The sequence below is a fragment of the Capsicum annuum genome, chromosome 5, assembly GCF_002878395.1.
Source record: "Capsicum annuum cultivar UCD-10X-F1 chromosome 5, UCD10Xv1.1, whole genome shotgun sequence".
Classification (NCBI taxonomy): Eukaryota; Viridiplantae; Streptophyta; class Magnoliopsida; order Solanales; family Solanaceae; genus Capsicum; species Capsicum annuum.
Window position 1 is genome coordinate 1,402,457 of NC_061115.1, and position 16,391 is coordinate 1,418,847.

The 16,391-nt window shown below is 40.8% G+C and overlaps 4 protein-coding genes across 4 annotated transcripts in view; 2 read left to right on the forward strand and 2 right to left on the reverse strand.

The window, feature by feature from the left end:
• The window catches only part of LOC107872257, a 6,635-nt gene extending 5,228 nt beyond the window's left edge, over positions 1 to 1,407 (forward strand). Inside the window, exon 3 of the mRNA XM_016719019.2 lies at positions 683 to 1,407. Within this exon, the coding sequence (XP_016574505.1) occupies positions 683 to 1,206 (524 nt within the window). The 3' untranslated portion in view covers positions 1,207 to 1,407. The remainder of the gene's footprint in view (positions 1 to 682) is intronic.
• A 1,954-nt stretch (positions 1,408 to 3,361) lies between these two features.
• Positions 3,362 to 6,466, forward strand: LOC107870065. The gene is made up of 3 exons (XM_016716462.2): positions 3,362 to 3,613; positions 4,566 to 5,063; positions 5,686 to 6,466. Exons 1-3 carry the CDS (start codon positions 3,526 to 3,528, stop codon positions 6,207 to 6,209), a joined length of 1,110 nt encoding a protein of 369 aa, XP_016571948.1. The 5' UTR covers positions 3,362 to 3,525; the 3' UTR covers positions 6,210 to 6,466.
• A 129-nt stretch (positions 6,467 to 6,595) lies between these two features.
• LOC107871507 (disease resistance protein RGA2-like) lies at positions 6,596 to 9,181 on the reverse strand. The gene has a single exon (XM_016718460.2). It carries the CDS (start codon positions 9,179 to 9,181, stop codon positions 6,596 to 6,598), a length of 2,586 nt encoding a protein of 861 aa, XP_016573946.2.
• Positions 9,182 to 10,350: 1,169 nt separating this feature from the next.
• On the reverse strand, positions 10,351 to 11,409 carry LOC107871508 (putative disease resistance protein RGA4). The gene has a single exon (XM_016718461.2). It carries the CDS (start codon positions 11,407 to 11,409, stop codon positions 10,351 to 10,353), a length of 1,059 nt encoding a protein of 352 aa, XP_016573947.2.
• Between the last annotated feature and the right edge of the window lie 4,982 nt (positions 11,410 to 16,391).

The window sequence follows — 16,391 nt, forward strand, 5'->3', positions numbered from 1 at the left end:
TCCGCGTGGGATGACACTCGGTATGTTGTTGTTGTTGTTGTTGTTGTATGGACTTTTCTGAGGCAACTCTTCAAAATCAGTCCCTGGTATTAGTCCGCGTGAGATGACACTCGGTATGTTGTTGTTGTTGTATGGACTTTTCTGAGGCAATTCTTCAAGATCAGTCCCCAGTATAGTCCGCATGAGATGACACTCGGTATGTTGTTGTTGTATGGACTTTTCTGAGGCAATTCTTCAAAATCAGTCCCTGGTATTAATCTGCGTGAGATGACACTCGATATGTTGTTGTTGTTGTTGTATGGACTTTTCTGGGGCAACTCTTCAAAATAAGTCTCCGGTATAGTCCGCGTGGGATGACACTCGGTATGTTGTTGTTGTATGGACTTTCCTGAGACAACTCTTCAATATCAGTCCCTGGTATTGTCCGCGTGGGATGACACTTGGTATGTTGTTGTTGTATGGACTTTCCTGAGACAACTCTTCAATATCAGTCTCTGGTACAGTCCGCCTTTAAAAGTTGTCGGATGAATTTCCCTTCTGCAGACAAATTTAGCCCAAATGGACTAATGGGATCAACATTTCACATTATTTCGTTGTTGTTACTGCTCTCGTTTCTGTATTCTCTTTCTCAAACTTGCTCGAAAATGTTTTATTTTAAGGCGGTCGATTTGTGCAAATGCAGGTAACTTGGTGAAAAATGGTGGATTTGAACTAGGTCCTCATGTATTCAAGAACTTCTCGACAGGGGTGCTCGTGCTACCTCTAAAACAAGATAAGTACTCACCAATTCCGGGATGGATGGTTCAGTTTGCAAAACCAGCAAAATACATCGACTCGAAGCATTTCTTAGTACCTTCAGGAAATGCAGCTGTTGAATTGATAGGAGGAAGGGAAACAGGCATTGCACAGATCGTACGTACAATCCCAAAACAGTTCTACAACTTGACTTTCACCATCGGCGATGCACAGAACAGTTGCCACGGATCAATGACAGTTCAAGCGTTCGCTGGCAAGGCAAGTACACAAGTTTCATTCGTATCAAATGGAAACGGATGGTACAAGACAGCAAGTTTCAAGTTCCAGGCCGATAAAACTAGGACCCTGATAGCTTTCTACAATCCATACTATCACACGAAGGTACACGACTTCGGTCACATGTGTGGACCTGTCATCGATGATGTTAGTCTTGTTCATGTCCGTACATAAACACAATGAAGTGAGCATACTCAGAATAGATTTTTCTCTTTTCGACAGCAAATTTGTAATACTCTAGCAGGTACTGAACACATGTGTGAAGAAAGGTAGTCAAATCTACCATTGTTTTTATGTTTCTGTAAGGTTGTAACTCCATACACGAACGATATATCCAGTAAAAGAATAAATTCGCTTTCTTGATCCTCCAGCAAATCGCGTAGTTTCTTGTTCTTCAATGTGTATTATGATCTATTGCTGCATTTGTTTTGTATCGTACTACTTTGCTGTCTTTTTCTTACAATCGTGTTGAATACTTCCCTTTTAAGCCGAGGGTCTTGCTGAAATAGTCTCGTACATCCTACCCTCCCCAAACCCCACTTATCGGATTACACCAGGTTTGTTGTTGTCTAAAATACACATGAGACATGAAGTAAAGTACAAGAACAAACAAAAGGAAACTTTTTAAGCCATGTTCTTGCCTTGTATTGAAGGGCAGCCCGGTGCACTAAAGTTCCCGCTATGTGTGGAGTCCGGAAAAGGGCTGGACCACAAGGGTGTATTGGTTGTTTCCGCGGCTTGAACTCAATACCTCCTGGTCACGTGACAACTTCTTTTTCTTTCAAGACATTCTTTTTACCCCTTCCTAGGAGCTCCCACCCCTTTTGCTCCCTTGATGACTCGAACTCACAACCTCTGGGTCAGTGGCGGAGCCAGGAATTTGATGAAGAGTGCTCAAGTTTTCTTCTCAGTTGCATTAAGGGCGTGCAACATTAAATACACACTTATAATAGCTAACCTTTAGCCTATATATACAACATAATTTTTCGAAGAAGGATGTGCATCTGACCACCCTTTGATATAGATAGCTCCGCCCATGCTCTGGGTTAGAAGTGAGGGGTGCTTACCATCTGAGCCAGGTGCGGACCTATAGCCAAACTGTTGGTGCTCCGGTATCATTAAATTCGACGCAGATTAGGTATAATTATATAAAAACTTGTATAAAATCTGGTATAAGACTTAGAAAAGCACCCAGTAAGCCAAGAAGAATCCTAAAGCTTTGAACATCAATGTATGTTCGAACCTTCCGTGTACTGACGATCCCTAAATCCTGGGTCCGCCACTGAATTCCGAGCAACTTCCTCTTATCACATGCACTAACAGTGTAGAATATTTTTGCATAGTAACTTAATATTATATCTTACAGTTTAACCCGATACTGTAAAAGATTAATAAACTGCCAGTACAGACAATTGAAACTCTATTATTAAATGAATGTCAGATTTCCAATAAAGTAAACAGTAAAAATGAGACAACCTGACACATTTCATGGCATATTTGGTGGTACCATGCAGTGGCTATAAATATCTTGTTTTTTAAATCTTATCTTTACTACTCCTTCCGTTTCAATTTATTTGTCTTACTTTCCTCTTTAGTCCGTTTCAAGAACGTCTCTTTCCCTTTTTGGCAACTCGTTAATTTTAACTTTCCACATGACATGTTCAGAAGGAGAGCCTTGGAGTAACGGGTAAAGTTGCTGCCATGTGACCAGGAGGTCATGAGTTCAAGCCTTAGAAACAGCCTCTGACAAAAATGAAAGGTAAGGCTGCGTACAATACACCCTTGTGGTGGGGCCCTTCCCCGAACACCGCACATAGCGGTAGCTTTAGTGTACCGGACTGCCCTTTTTCACGTGACATATTCAATACCATAAGATTAAGTGACATTTTGGAAAATCCGACATACTTTTAGTTTAAGACCACAAGATTCAAAAGTCCTCTTTACTTTCTTACTATGTTGTTCGGACTCTTCAAGGATGATGTCGGGTGCATGTCAAAACCTCCAAAAGTAGTGCATTATTGGAGGATCCGACAGGTGTGTGGCAACGTTTTTGGAAAGTTCGAGCAGCATAGATATCTTTGTTAGGATCGATTTGTGTGCACACACACTAAATCTATGGAGAGGATGAAGAAAACTAGAGAGAAAGTTTTTGAGGAGAGAAATAAGTAAAAATGAATTACGTGGTAACACCCGTGAGCAAACTCCACGACGGACAGACTATTTATATTAATGACTCAGAGGTATATACAGTTACACAGATAAATGAGAATAAAAGGTACAGCCTAACATTAATATATAACAGTACGTCACATATTAATCAGGCTCCACAACCTAACAATCTTAAACTACGTGCCAAGTCAAAACGAGAAAAACAAATTGAAACGGAGGGAGTAAATCATTTACTCATCTACTTTCTTACTCATTAAATAGGACAAATTCCAGCCTTTTTTCTCTGCAATCTAGCTGAGATTTTCTTCTTTTCATTGCACTAAAATGGCTTCCTTCTTCTCTCTTTCTTTTATACTCATTTTCTCTTTGTACAACATCTTTGCTTCTGCTGCAACTATTCCATATCTTGATGGTAAGATTTACTTGTATATGTATTCTTCTTTGGCTGCTATAAAGATTAGTAGTACTTGGATAAAGCTTTTACATTGTATAAGAAAGATGTTATCGATATCTATGTTACTCAGATTCTCCAAAAATGTTGCAGCACCCGTGTCAGATCTGTCGGTCCACGCGCCAATGCCAATTGGGCCTGGGGTGAGGGGGTGTTAGAGTGGGTAAAAGTGGTTGGGGAATGGACTGGTAGTTTGACATGTTATCAGAGCCAGGTCAATCCCCATTTTGGGCTCCCGGTCCACGCGCCAGTGCCAGTTGGGCCTGGGCGTGAGAGGGTGTTAGAGTGGGTAAAAAGTCCCACATTGGTTGGGAATGGACTGGAAGTTTGACAAGATCCTCCTAAAACACACTACGTTAGAGGATCCGACAAACACCTGTCAACATTTTTGAAGAGTCCGAGCAACATAAATCAGTATGTAGATAGACTATACTTGAACTATGGAGTAGCAAATCAACTCAATAAGATAGCATTTTTGTATTTGTATGCATTTTGATTTAACTTGTCTGTAAGTTGTATAACTTACTCAGATTTGTTTAAATGTTATCTCAAATATACTGTAAGCATATGTTGTTCAGACTCTTCAAAAATGTCATCAGGCGCGTGTCAGATCCTTCAAAAGTTATGTTGCTCGGACTCTTCAAAAATGTCATCAGGAGCGTGTCGGATCCTTCAAAAGCTATGTTGCTCGGACTCTTCAAAAATGTCATTGGGTGTTTGTCGGATCCTTCAGAAGTAGTGCATTTTTGAAGGATCCAACACAAGTGCGGCCACATTTTTGGAGATTTTGAGCAACTTTGTTCAAAAGTTGTACAATATTGGAGGATCCGACCGGGGTGTGGCTACATTTTTGTAGAGTCCCAGCAACGTGTAAGATGTAATGTGATATTGATCTCTTTCGAATATTCTACAGGTCTACTGGAAAATGGAGACTTTGAGGAAGGGCCAAAGCCATCAGAGTTAAAGAAAACAGTGATCATTGGCAAATACTCCTTGCCTGAGTGGGAAATCAGTGGTATAGTGGAGTGGGTATCCGGTGGGCCCCAAGAAGGCGGTTTCTACTTCCCGATCCCTCGTGGGGCCCACGCGATCCGACTAGGGAATGAGGCTTCTATTTCTCAGTATGTAGAGGTGAAGCCAAAGACAATATATTCACTCACATTTGGAGCCACTAGGACTTGTGCTCAAGATGAGGTCCTAACCGTATCGGCTGATGGCATGTCTAGTGATCTTCCTATTCAGACATTGTACAGTGCTGATGGTGGTGACACTTATGCTTGGGCTTTCAAATCGACGTCTAATTATGTTAAGGTCACATTTCACAACCCTGGTATGCAAGAAGATCCAAAATGTGGACCACTTATAGATCACATCGCTATCAAGGAAATGCCTATGGCAACATATCCTAAAGGTAATCCTACAATACATCGATTATTTGTACATTATGACCTTTTCTGAGACGACTACTCTTTAAAGTATGTTCCCGTTAGTCTAGTGATCCGGGCGGTCTGGGGCATGGGAAGAACCATTTTAGGCGAAGGGTGGTCCGGTGCACACCCTTCCGCGAATTATGTGGTGTATTTAATATTGCACACGCTTAACACAACTTGGAAGAAAATTTGCACACCCTTGGTCGATTTTCTGGCTCTGGCACTGGTTTGGGGGGTCTAACATGGCTCCTTTCTTCTCGAGAACCCATACATCTCGTACTAGTGTATGGACAACTATCTCTTGAGCACAGGTTTAGGTTCGACCTCCATGGGAAAATAAAACAGTACACCTAACGATGCATCTTCACAGATCAAGAACAAGATCACCCCTTCCATTATAGGGTGATGGAGAGATCGTACCATTCGAGCCCTTCCTTTCAGTAGGCTTTTGGGAACATAATTTAAACAGTGGCCTCAAAAGAGGCGATTTGTGCAAACGCCCTAATACATTCCGAAAATTTCAAGAACAGCAGAATGGTGCATATTTAATCAACTTAAAATCAAGATCCTGATGCAATACCTTTTTCCTGGTCGCGTATGCAGGTAACTTGATGAAAAATGGTGGATTTGAAGCTGGTCCTCATGTATTCAAGAACTTCTCGACAGGGGTGCTCGTTCTACCTCTGAAACAAGACAAGTACTCACCAATTCCGGGATGGATGGTTCAGTTTGCAAAACCAGCAAAATACATCGACTCGAAGCATTTCTCAGTGCCTTCAGGAAATGCAGCTGTCGAATTGATAGGAGGAAGGGAAACAGGCATTTCGCAGACCGTAAAGACAGTCCCCAAACAATTCTACAACCTGACTTTCACCATTGGCGATGCAAACAATGACTGCCACGGAACAATGACAGTTCAAGCATTCGCTGGCAAGGCAAGTACACTAGTTTCATTTGTATCAAAGGGAAAGGGATGGTACAAGACTGCAAGTTTCAAATTCCAGGCAGATAAAACTAGGACACTGATAGCTTTCTACAATCCATACTATCACACGAAGATATATGACTTCGGTCACATGTGTGGACCGGTCATCGATGATGTTAGTCTCGTTCATATCCCTAAATAAGCATACGGAAGTGAGAATACTCGGAAAAGGACCACATTTTTCTGTTATCAAGCAGGTGAACACATGTATGAAGAAGGGTAGTGAAATCTACCATTGTTTTTATGTTTCTTTTTTAAGTTTTTCGGTTCGAACAAGAATGATATATCCAATAATAGTAGTAAAATCCCTTTATTGTTTCTTTCTGTAAGTCACAAAAAATGCGTAATCATGTATTTTATTGGTTCCAAATCCTATGAAATGAAATAGGCTTAAATGAAGTGGAAGATTCATATAGCCGACCCCAACTTGTTTGGGATTGAGGCGTAGTTGTAGTTGTAGTATATTTGTATTTCTCGCGAAAGAATACATATGATTCATGAATATCATTTCAGAAATTATAGACAAAATCATTTGATGAATACTCTGTCGATAATAATCTTTGCGATATGATTTATCTTAGCTTTATCCATGCTTTGACATGCTTCACTCAATTTCGGGCAGCTATCAATAGTCAGCACTTTCAAGTTAGTCAGGCCGCGTATTCCTTCAGGCAACAAAGATAGTTTAAGGCATTCTAAAACTTCAATCTGTTCGAGTCCTGTGAGGTCTCCAAGCCACTCAGGGAAAGCCATGAAGTTGGGACACCTTTCGACCCTCAAATGTCGTAAAGTACAGGCTGCACCTTCTAGCCACCGAGGCAAAGCAACGAAATGAGGCAACCCAGAAATAACCAAGGATTGAAGGCTCCTGAGGCATTGAACGTCTTTGGACTCTAGCTGCGGTAATCCCCCAATGACCAAAGATCGAAGCATTTTAATACCTTCGATATCCTGCCACTCCAACAAAGTTAGCTCTTCACAATCGATGATGTATAGGCTTTTAAGAGCAATAAGGTACTTCATACTGCTTGGTAGAAATGTCAGCCTTGGACAATCGACAATAGCCAATGTCATGAGGCTAGTGAGATGCTGCAGTCCTTCAGACACAGATACGAGATTCCTGCAGCTGTAAATGTGTAGAGATCGAAGAGCGCCCAAGCATCCAATTACATTGTCAGAGAAGACCTCTTGTCTGGTAGTCATGTACAAATGCCTCAAGTTGATCATGTTCTCTGCGTAGCTAGGTAATACTTCTAGTTTTGTACAATAAGCAACTCGAAGCGTTTGCAGGTTCTGCAATTTGCATATCGCATTGGGTAGCGACCTCATGTAGCGATTTGCACTAACGTCAAGATACTTTAAGTGCTTCAATTCTTCTATGGAGTTTGGCAATACCTCAAAGCATGAGTCACTCAGATCAAGTAACCGTAAATGTTTGAATCTTGATATGCAAGTTTCAACAAAAGAGGTGCTAGTAGGACCAACTCCTTCGACTGGAAAAAAGATGGTGCGCAGCATACTGTGGTCCGACAGGGATCTTGGGAGCTCCTTTCCTGAGAGATTGTAATCAGAAAACGCTATGTGTCTGACGTACTTAGGAATATTTTGGGAATGAGATAATATAGCTGAACATTCGCCATCTACTACTGCCTCCGCGATATAATGTACGAAGTCATGCATTTTGCAGACCGGGATAAACAAGGGGTGAGTTCCTTCCATCTCCAGGAAAAAAGATCTCGACCTCAACTCCTCGAAATACTGCATGCCGATTTCTTCAGGCTCGTGGCATCCAGTCGAGGAATGGATTATCCCTTGTGCCATCCACAGTTGAATCAGTTTATCTATCTGAATGTCAGATTCGAGGAAAACTGAGCTGTAAGCTAGACAGACTTTTAAGTAACACGGCAGCTTTTCGTAGCTAATTTTCAAAGCTGACAAAGTGCTGATAGCGCTTTGACCGGAATCCCAGATACGATGATCCCTTATCCATTCCCAATGACATTGCGATGTCTCTTTGTACAGAGAACTCCCCAAGACAACTGCATCTAACGGAACGCCTTCACATTTCTTTGTGATTTCAGCACCGATACTCAAAAGATTAGGACTGTTTTGAATCTCTTCACCTTCTGCCGAAGCCTTTCTCATGAATAAAGCTAGACAATCGTCATCCAAGAGGCCACCTAAATTGTACGTCGGAACTGTGCCAGCTATTGAAGCTACGGATTCACTGCGTGTAGTCACAAGTATCATATTTCCATGTCCACCAGCTAAGAACCTCATTAACTCATTCCAATGTCCTTCGTCGATCCAAAGGTCATCCAATACAAGCAGATAAGTCCTTTTGAGCAAAACTTTGTGAAATATCATCTGCAATTCTGCCTCATTCAGATTCCGTAAATCCTCGACTTCATTTCCTAAGGCAGATTTGATAGCTTTCTCAACTAGCTTGTTCGCATCAGATACACGAGATGCATTCACCCATATCTGCAGCTGGAATTGCCTCATTACCCTTGCATCGTTGTATACCATTTTTGCCAGAGTAGTCTTCCCAATGCCACCAATTCCAAAAACCGGCATGACAGACATAGCTGATTCATTTGTCAACCCCAGCAAGACTTCCACAATTTTCTCTTTATCATTTTCCCTTCCGAAAACATCAATATGTTCGACTGGATTTGGCCTGTGCATGAGAATCCTCTCACGTTGATCGGAAGGTCCTAACTGATGCAAGTTAGGCATCCAATGGATTTGTAGTTCGACTAATCTACTGTTCAGATTTCTGATTCTTGAACCTATCTGAACTCTAAAAGCAAGAACTTCTACGCTACAGAAGAAATTCCGCACCTTCGATAATTCAAGTCGTCGAAGAGGCTGCATTTGGCTTTGCAAAGTGTGAACTTCAAGTTCATCAAAGATCTTATCAGCTTTGGAAAGTGCATTCCTTAGCAACTCCACCGCCCCGTTCTGATCATGAAAGCTTTCTTGCATTGCTGACTTCAGATGCAGCTGCATTTCGTCGAGATGACCTTGTAAATTCCATCTCAAGGCCATTTCACAAACTCGTTTCGAGGTTATCCTCTCAAGAATATCATGTGCAGTGAAAGCTATCTCCATATTGTGATTCAAATGGGATAACCTTTTGAGCGCTGAAGAGATTGTTGATTCTTGTGGATCTTTCTTGGTGAAAAAATGAGAAGTTTGCTAACATGAAGCTTCTTGGTATCAACAAATTGGATTAAACAAAAAAAAAAGAACCTTTTAGTGTTGACTTGACTTTGAACTAACTAATTAACATGTCACTGTCATAGAAGGTGCTGCAGCATTTCTTTATTTCAATGCCAAAAGTGTTGTGAAGGGGAGCCTTGTAAAGTTTATGCCATGTGACCAGGAAACGGCCAGGGTGGAGCTACACTTGGGATAGGGACCCCCTTCAACGGAAAATTATACTATATATACATGATTAAAATTATTTTTTATGTATATATAGCAGATGTCAACCCCCCTTCGGTTAGTTCGTATGTTCACTTGTGAACCCCCTTGGTGAAAATCCTGGCTTCGCCACTAGTCACAGGTTCCAGTTGTGGGAATAGATCTTGCAGATATGCAGGCTAAGACAACGTCCAATATACACTTGTGGTCCGGCTCTTCTCTAGACCTTACGTATAGCAGAAGTGGTGCAAAACTTCTTGGGTATTTGGACAAAACTATGCGGGGTGACAGATAAATTTTTTTACCGTTAACCAGAGGTCTTCGGGTTTGAGCCTGAGTTATGGTAAAAAACATAATAGAACTCGCTTCTCGTTGTAATGGATCTTACTAGTACTTTATCTAGTTCATTGAGTTAAAAGAAAATGGATATACACGTACAAGATAATCATGTTTGGTTTGAAATTGGATAATATGTTTTTCCAATTTTAATCTTTGGATATTTCACTAATGACAATGAAAAGGACTAAAGATATTTTTCTTTGGGTACAACTAAAGACTATTAATAGTAGAGCTCAATAACATTGGAACTGCAATTTGAAGTTACATCACAAATGCTGAATGGTTGCCAAGTCAGCACAAAAATAATATTAGCTACGTGGCAGCCACGTCAGAAAAACGGAGCACAAAAATACAGAAAGAATGAGTTTAGGGGTAATAGGACCCTTGTAAAGTTTAGGTGTGTCATAGCTACTTCGGGTATAGTTTGTGTGTGTGCGTGTTGGGGGGAGGGGGGGCGTTGATTTGTGCCTCAAAAATATGAGATGTCCTGCGTTGGCATTCTGAACTCAAGATCATCAGTTGTCGATATGAAGTACCTTTAGGTTTGTGAGGCAGCTCATCCCCTCGGGCAATGAAAATGATTTACGGCACTTGGAAATTTCAAGTTTTTCTAGTGCGGTGAGATTTTCCAGCCACTTTGGCAATGCTGCGAAATTTGGGCACCTTTCCACCCTCAGATATTGTAGAGTAGCACTAGCACCTTCCAGCCATCGGGGCAAACTAACTAACTGTGGTAGCCCTGCAAGCACCAACATCTGTAGGTTCTCGAGGCATTGAGCATCTTCCGACTCCAATTCAGGTAAGCCTCCGATAACCAATGACCGAAGCATCCTAAGCCCTTCAATATCTTGCCACTCCAACAATGTAAGCTCTTCACAGTCAACAATCAACAGATTCTCTAGAGCAGTAAGGTGCTTCATAGCACTTGGGAAAAAGGTCAGCCTTGGGCAGCCAATAATTGCCAACGTTCGAAGGCTAGTCAAATGTAGCAGATCTTCAGACAAAGATACGAGATTCTTGCAGCTACGAATGTACAAAGAACGAAGAGATGGTAAGCAACCAATTGCTTTATCAGGAAAAGATGCTTGATTGGTGGTTATATGCAAGTGTCTTAGGCTGATCAAATTTCCGATATCTTTAGGCAGCCATTCAAGATGTGGACAACGAGAAACTCGAATTGTCTGTAAGCTCAACTTGTTGATCGAATCAGGTAATTCCTTAATGCTGCCATTGGCACTTACATCAAGATATCTTAAGTACTTCAATTCGCCAACAGAGCTAGGCAGCTCATCAAAACATGAATCACTGATATCTAGCACCCTAAGTTGCATGAATCTTGCTATGCAGTTCTCAACGAACATTGAACTCATCAGCCCTACTCCATCAACGGAGAAGGATATGGTCCTCAATGCCCGGTTACTGACAACGGATGCTGGCAGTTCCTTTCCTGACAAATCATAGTCAGAAAACGCAACACGTCTGACCTCACCAGAAATGTTTTGCATGTGAGAGTTTACTGCACAGAATTCAACCCCTGCAGCTGAGAGTGCAAGATCGTGTACAAGGTCATGCATAGTACAGATTGAGGTATAAATGGGACGATATTCTTCAACATCTTGAAAAAAGGATCTCGACAGTAACTCTTGGAAATATTGAATCGCGATGTGCTCAAGATCTTCTGATTCATTAGACTTATTAATGAGACCTTCTGCTATCCATAGCTGTATCAGTTTATCTATTTCAATCACACAGCCCTTGGGAAATATTGAGCAGTATGCAAGACAAACTTTGAGCGTAGATGGCAATCGCGTGTAGCTCGCTCTTAGTGCAGGTGAAATGGTGTCATTCTAATTTATCTTTGTTTTGGAACATACACGACTACCTGTTCCACTGATGTGTAATACTGATAGGAGTAGGCATTCAACTAGCTAGGAGCATATTGCTGAGTCAGCTGTATAAGTTGTTAGAGGTTGTTAGACAATGATCAGTGAGTGGCAATGATCTATCAAATAGAGTGTTTAGAAGAAATGTAGTTATTAGATATTTTGTTGCCTATATAAGGCACAACAATCTGATTGTAACAAACAAGTTTTGAAGCAGTTATAATTTTGATTCTTCTCCTCTTCTTAGCTCCATCAGTGGAGTCTTAGCAAAGTATTTTCACATGGTATCAGAGACACGAGCTCCACACTAAGTGTGTGTTTTCGATCGCATTTAACTAAGTTTTCTGCGTTTTTTGAATCTCTGCCTTTAACTCCTTTTTCGCAATTTCGATCTATATTACAGCTGCATTCTATCAATCATAGCGCCTAAAATCGATCAAAGTGATCCACTTTTCATTGGTGCATCTGAGAGCTCCAGTGTTGTACTTGTTTCAATCAAGTTAATTGGTTCAGAAAATTATAGTTTATGGAGTCGATCGATGCGTATTGCTCTCTTAGGGAAGAGGAAGTTTGGATTTTTCACTGGTGCCTGCAGCAAGGAATCATATAGAGAGGAACTTCATGACAAGTGGGAAACATGTAATGCGATTGTGCTTTCCTGGATAATGAACATTGTGAGTGAGAGTCCGTTATCTGGCATTGTTTATGCCACAAATGCTTGTGCAGTTTGGGAGGATTTGAAGGAGAGGTATGACAAGGTGAATCGTATGCGTATATACCAGTTGCATCGTGAAATTAATATGCACTCTCAAGGTACAGATTCAATCTCAGCCTATTTTACCAAATTGAAGAGTTTATGGAGTGAGTATGATGTACTAGTGCCAAATCCTAGTTGTGCTTGCCCTACGTCTAGAGAATACTCAGATCATATGTGTCAACTTAGACTTTTACAGTTTTTAGTGGCCTGAATGAGTCCTATGACCAAGCTAGAAGACAGATATTGCTCAAAGGAGTGACTCCTGCTCTCAATCAAGCTTATGCTATGCTCATAGAGGATGAAATCCAACATTCAGCATGTATGATGACTGTGAATGATAGATCAGAACCACTTGCTATGCAAGTGAATCGAAATTATGGTTTTGGATAAAGCAACTCTAACTATAGAGGCAGAAAGTGTGATTATTGCCATCTATTGGGTCATACCAAGGAAACTTGCTATAAGTTGGTAGGGTATCCAAATGACTGGAAGAACAGGAAGGAACAAGGATACAACTCTAATTTCAGATCACAGTATACTGGCAATAACAACCTATCCACAAACAATGGTGGTAACAACTTTGTAAACACTGGTCACAGGTCTATTTCTCAGGCTTCAACTATGGTAGCTGGTCAAGTTGATGCTGATAGTTCTAGTCATGAAGTGACTCACACACCAAAGGCCAAGCCTCACACATTCACTGAGGAAGAATACACTCAGGTTATGACTATGTTGAACAAAGACACAACAGATATGAAACAAGTCAATACGACAGGTATTACTACTTGTTTCTTGTCCAAAGCATGTTCTGACAGTTGGATTGCAGACTCAGGTGCTACACATCATGTGTCTGCACAAAGACACTTGTTCAAAGGAGGTACCAGATTAGACTCCAAGCATGTGGATAAGTTGCACCTTCCAACAGGTAATGAAGTGACAATCCCACACACTGGAGAAGCTCATATTTTTGCAGATGATGTGATCAAAGATGTTTTACATGTTCCAGACTTCGAACTCAATTTGCTGTCTGTTGCCAAGATAACCAAGGAACTTTCATGTTTTGTTTTTTTTTATCCTGATTTTTGTATCTTTCAGGACCTCTTCAATGGCAAGGTGAAGGGGATTGGTAGGCAAAAGGGTGGACTATATGTTCTTAAAGGTGGTGGTTGAACAAGAGGTGCTAATCAGTCAAGATCAGAAGCCAGCAGATTTATTGCAGAAGTCTCCACTTCCAGTTGCATCTTATGGCACCAAAGACTTGGACACCCTGTTGCTCAGGTTCTCAAGTGTTTAGACATTATGAAGAATCCTAGTGATGCAAAAATGTTGAAAAATGTTCTGTGTGTCCACTATCTAAACAGACAAGATTGTCATTCCCTTTAAGTACTACTAGATGCTCTACATGTTTTGAACTTGTACACATGGATTTGTGGGGTCCATATAAAACTTCACTTTTGACAACAAGTATTACTTCTTGACTATGGTAGATGACAATAGTAGATACACTTGTGTGCACCTGTTGCAGTTAAAGTCTGAGGTCATAGTGGCCATTAAGACATTTGTTTCCATGATTAAAACTCAGTTTGGCATGATGGTAAAAACCATTAGATCTGAGAATGGCACTAAATTTATCAACTCTCAATGTAAGACATTGTTCCAGTCCCTAGGCATACATCAGACCAGCTTTCCTCACATTCCTCAACAGAATGGAGTTGTGGAGAGGAAGCACAGACACATATTAAACATAGCTAGAGCCCTCAAGTTTCAATCTCACTTGCCCATTAAGTATTGGGGACTATGTGTAAAGGCTGCAGTATATCTAATGAACAGGTTACCATCTTCTATTCTAAGTGGTAAGAGCCCATTTCAGTTAATGTTTTCCAAGGATCCCAAGTTGTTACATCTCAGGGTATTTGGATGCTTGTTCTATGTCACTATCCTTCCAAGAGGTGATAAGTTCACAGAAAAGGCCAAACCTATAGTCTTGGTGGGATATTCAGAATCTCAGAAAGGGTATTTACTACTGGATATCGCTTCAAAGAAACTATTAGTCAGTAGAGATGTTGTGTTTCATGAAGATACATTTCCTTTTGCTTCCTCACCAGCACAAAATACAAAAGCTTCCTCATCTGGAGAAAATATTACTGACTTCTTGATTCCTACAGATGAAGAAACATTTCATGAAACAAATACTGAGAGTGTTACTGAAGGAGCTCCAACTGAGGAGGATGGCATTTCTGATGCTGAAGTTCCTGGTGTAGCTTCACCTGGCACCACTCAAGAAGAAATATGTCAAGATAACTGTTCCCTGCCTCAACCCTTTTCCAGTAGACCTGCGCGAACAAGCAAACCACCAGTGTGGATGCATGATTATATTAATACTTCTTGAAATCAGAGATGCAAACATCCATTAGCCAACAGCTTGTCTTATAAAAATCTGAGTCTTACTTATCACTGCTATTTATCTGAATTCTCCACTTTAATTGAGCCTCAACATTATAAACAGGCTGTAACAGATAAAAGGTGGGTGGAAGCTATGAAATCAGAGGTTCAAGCCTTAGAAGCTAACAACACATGGGTCATTGTTGATCTACCTAAAGGGAAGAATATTGTTGGTTCCAAGTGGATATGCAAAATCAAATATCTTGCAAATGGTGAAGTGGAGAGGTTCAAAGCAAGGTTAGTGGCCAAAGGATATAGCCAGCAAAAAGGGTTGGACTATCATGAAACCTTCTCACCAGTGGCTAAGATGGTTACAGTCAGATGTGTGATTGCACTAGCTACATCTAAAGGTTGGAATCTTTATCAAATGGATATGCATAATGCATTCCTCCAAGGGGATCTTGAGAAGGAGGTTTACATGGAAATGCTTGAAGGATTTAGAAGACAGAGGGAGCACAAGGTGTGTAAGTTGATCAAATCCTTGTATGGTCTAAAGTAAGCCTCCAGGCAGTGGAATCTTAAGCTTACTTATGCCTTACTTGATGCTGGTTTTACCCAAAGTGCACATGATTATTCCCTATTCACCCTGCATCAAGGTAATGATACTGTTATAGTTCTTATTTATGTTGATGATTTACTAATCACTGGAAGCAGTGCCTCCTTGATCAATGCTACCAAAATCAAGTTGCATCAGCAGTTTAAGATGAAAGACTTAGGGGATCTCAAGTATTTTTTGGGTATTGAAGTTTTAAGATCAACATCAGGGATCATTCTGAACCAAAGGAAGTATATTCTAGAGTTGATTGCTGAAACAGGTCTTAGTGGTGCTAAGCCTGCTATTACTCCCTTAGAGTCTAATGCCAGGCTCACCTCTATTGATTATGATCAAGAAATAGGTGCACAAGGTGATGAACTGTTTTCTGATATTTCCTCTTACCAAAGACTTGTTGGGAAGCTTATGTATGCCACTATTACAAGGCCAGACATTAACTTTGTTGTCCAGACTCTCAGCCAATTCATGCAACATCCTAAGAAGTCTCACTGGGAAGCAGATACTAGGGTAGTCAGGTACCTAAAAAATTCTGTTGGCCAAGGTGTCTGCTTAAAGGATGAACCTACTAATACTTTGACTTGCTGGTGTGACTCTAATTGGGCTGCCTGTCCAAACACCAGAAGATCAGTTACTGGTTATGCTATTCACTTTGGTGAATCACTCATATCATGGAAGTCCAAGAAGCAACACACTGTTTCTAGGAGTCTTCAGCAGTTGCAGAACTCACTTGGCTGGTTGGATTGTTTCAGGAACTTAAGGTCCCTATCAACCTCCCCATTTCAGTTTATAGTGACGGTAATTCAGCCATTCAACTGGCCAACAACCCTGTGTTCCATGAGAGAACCAAACACATTGAGATTGACTGTCATTTCATTAGGGCCTTAATCAATCCATCCTTGATTTTGTCCCTAATGAAATGAC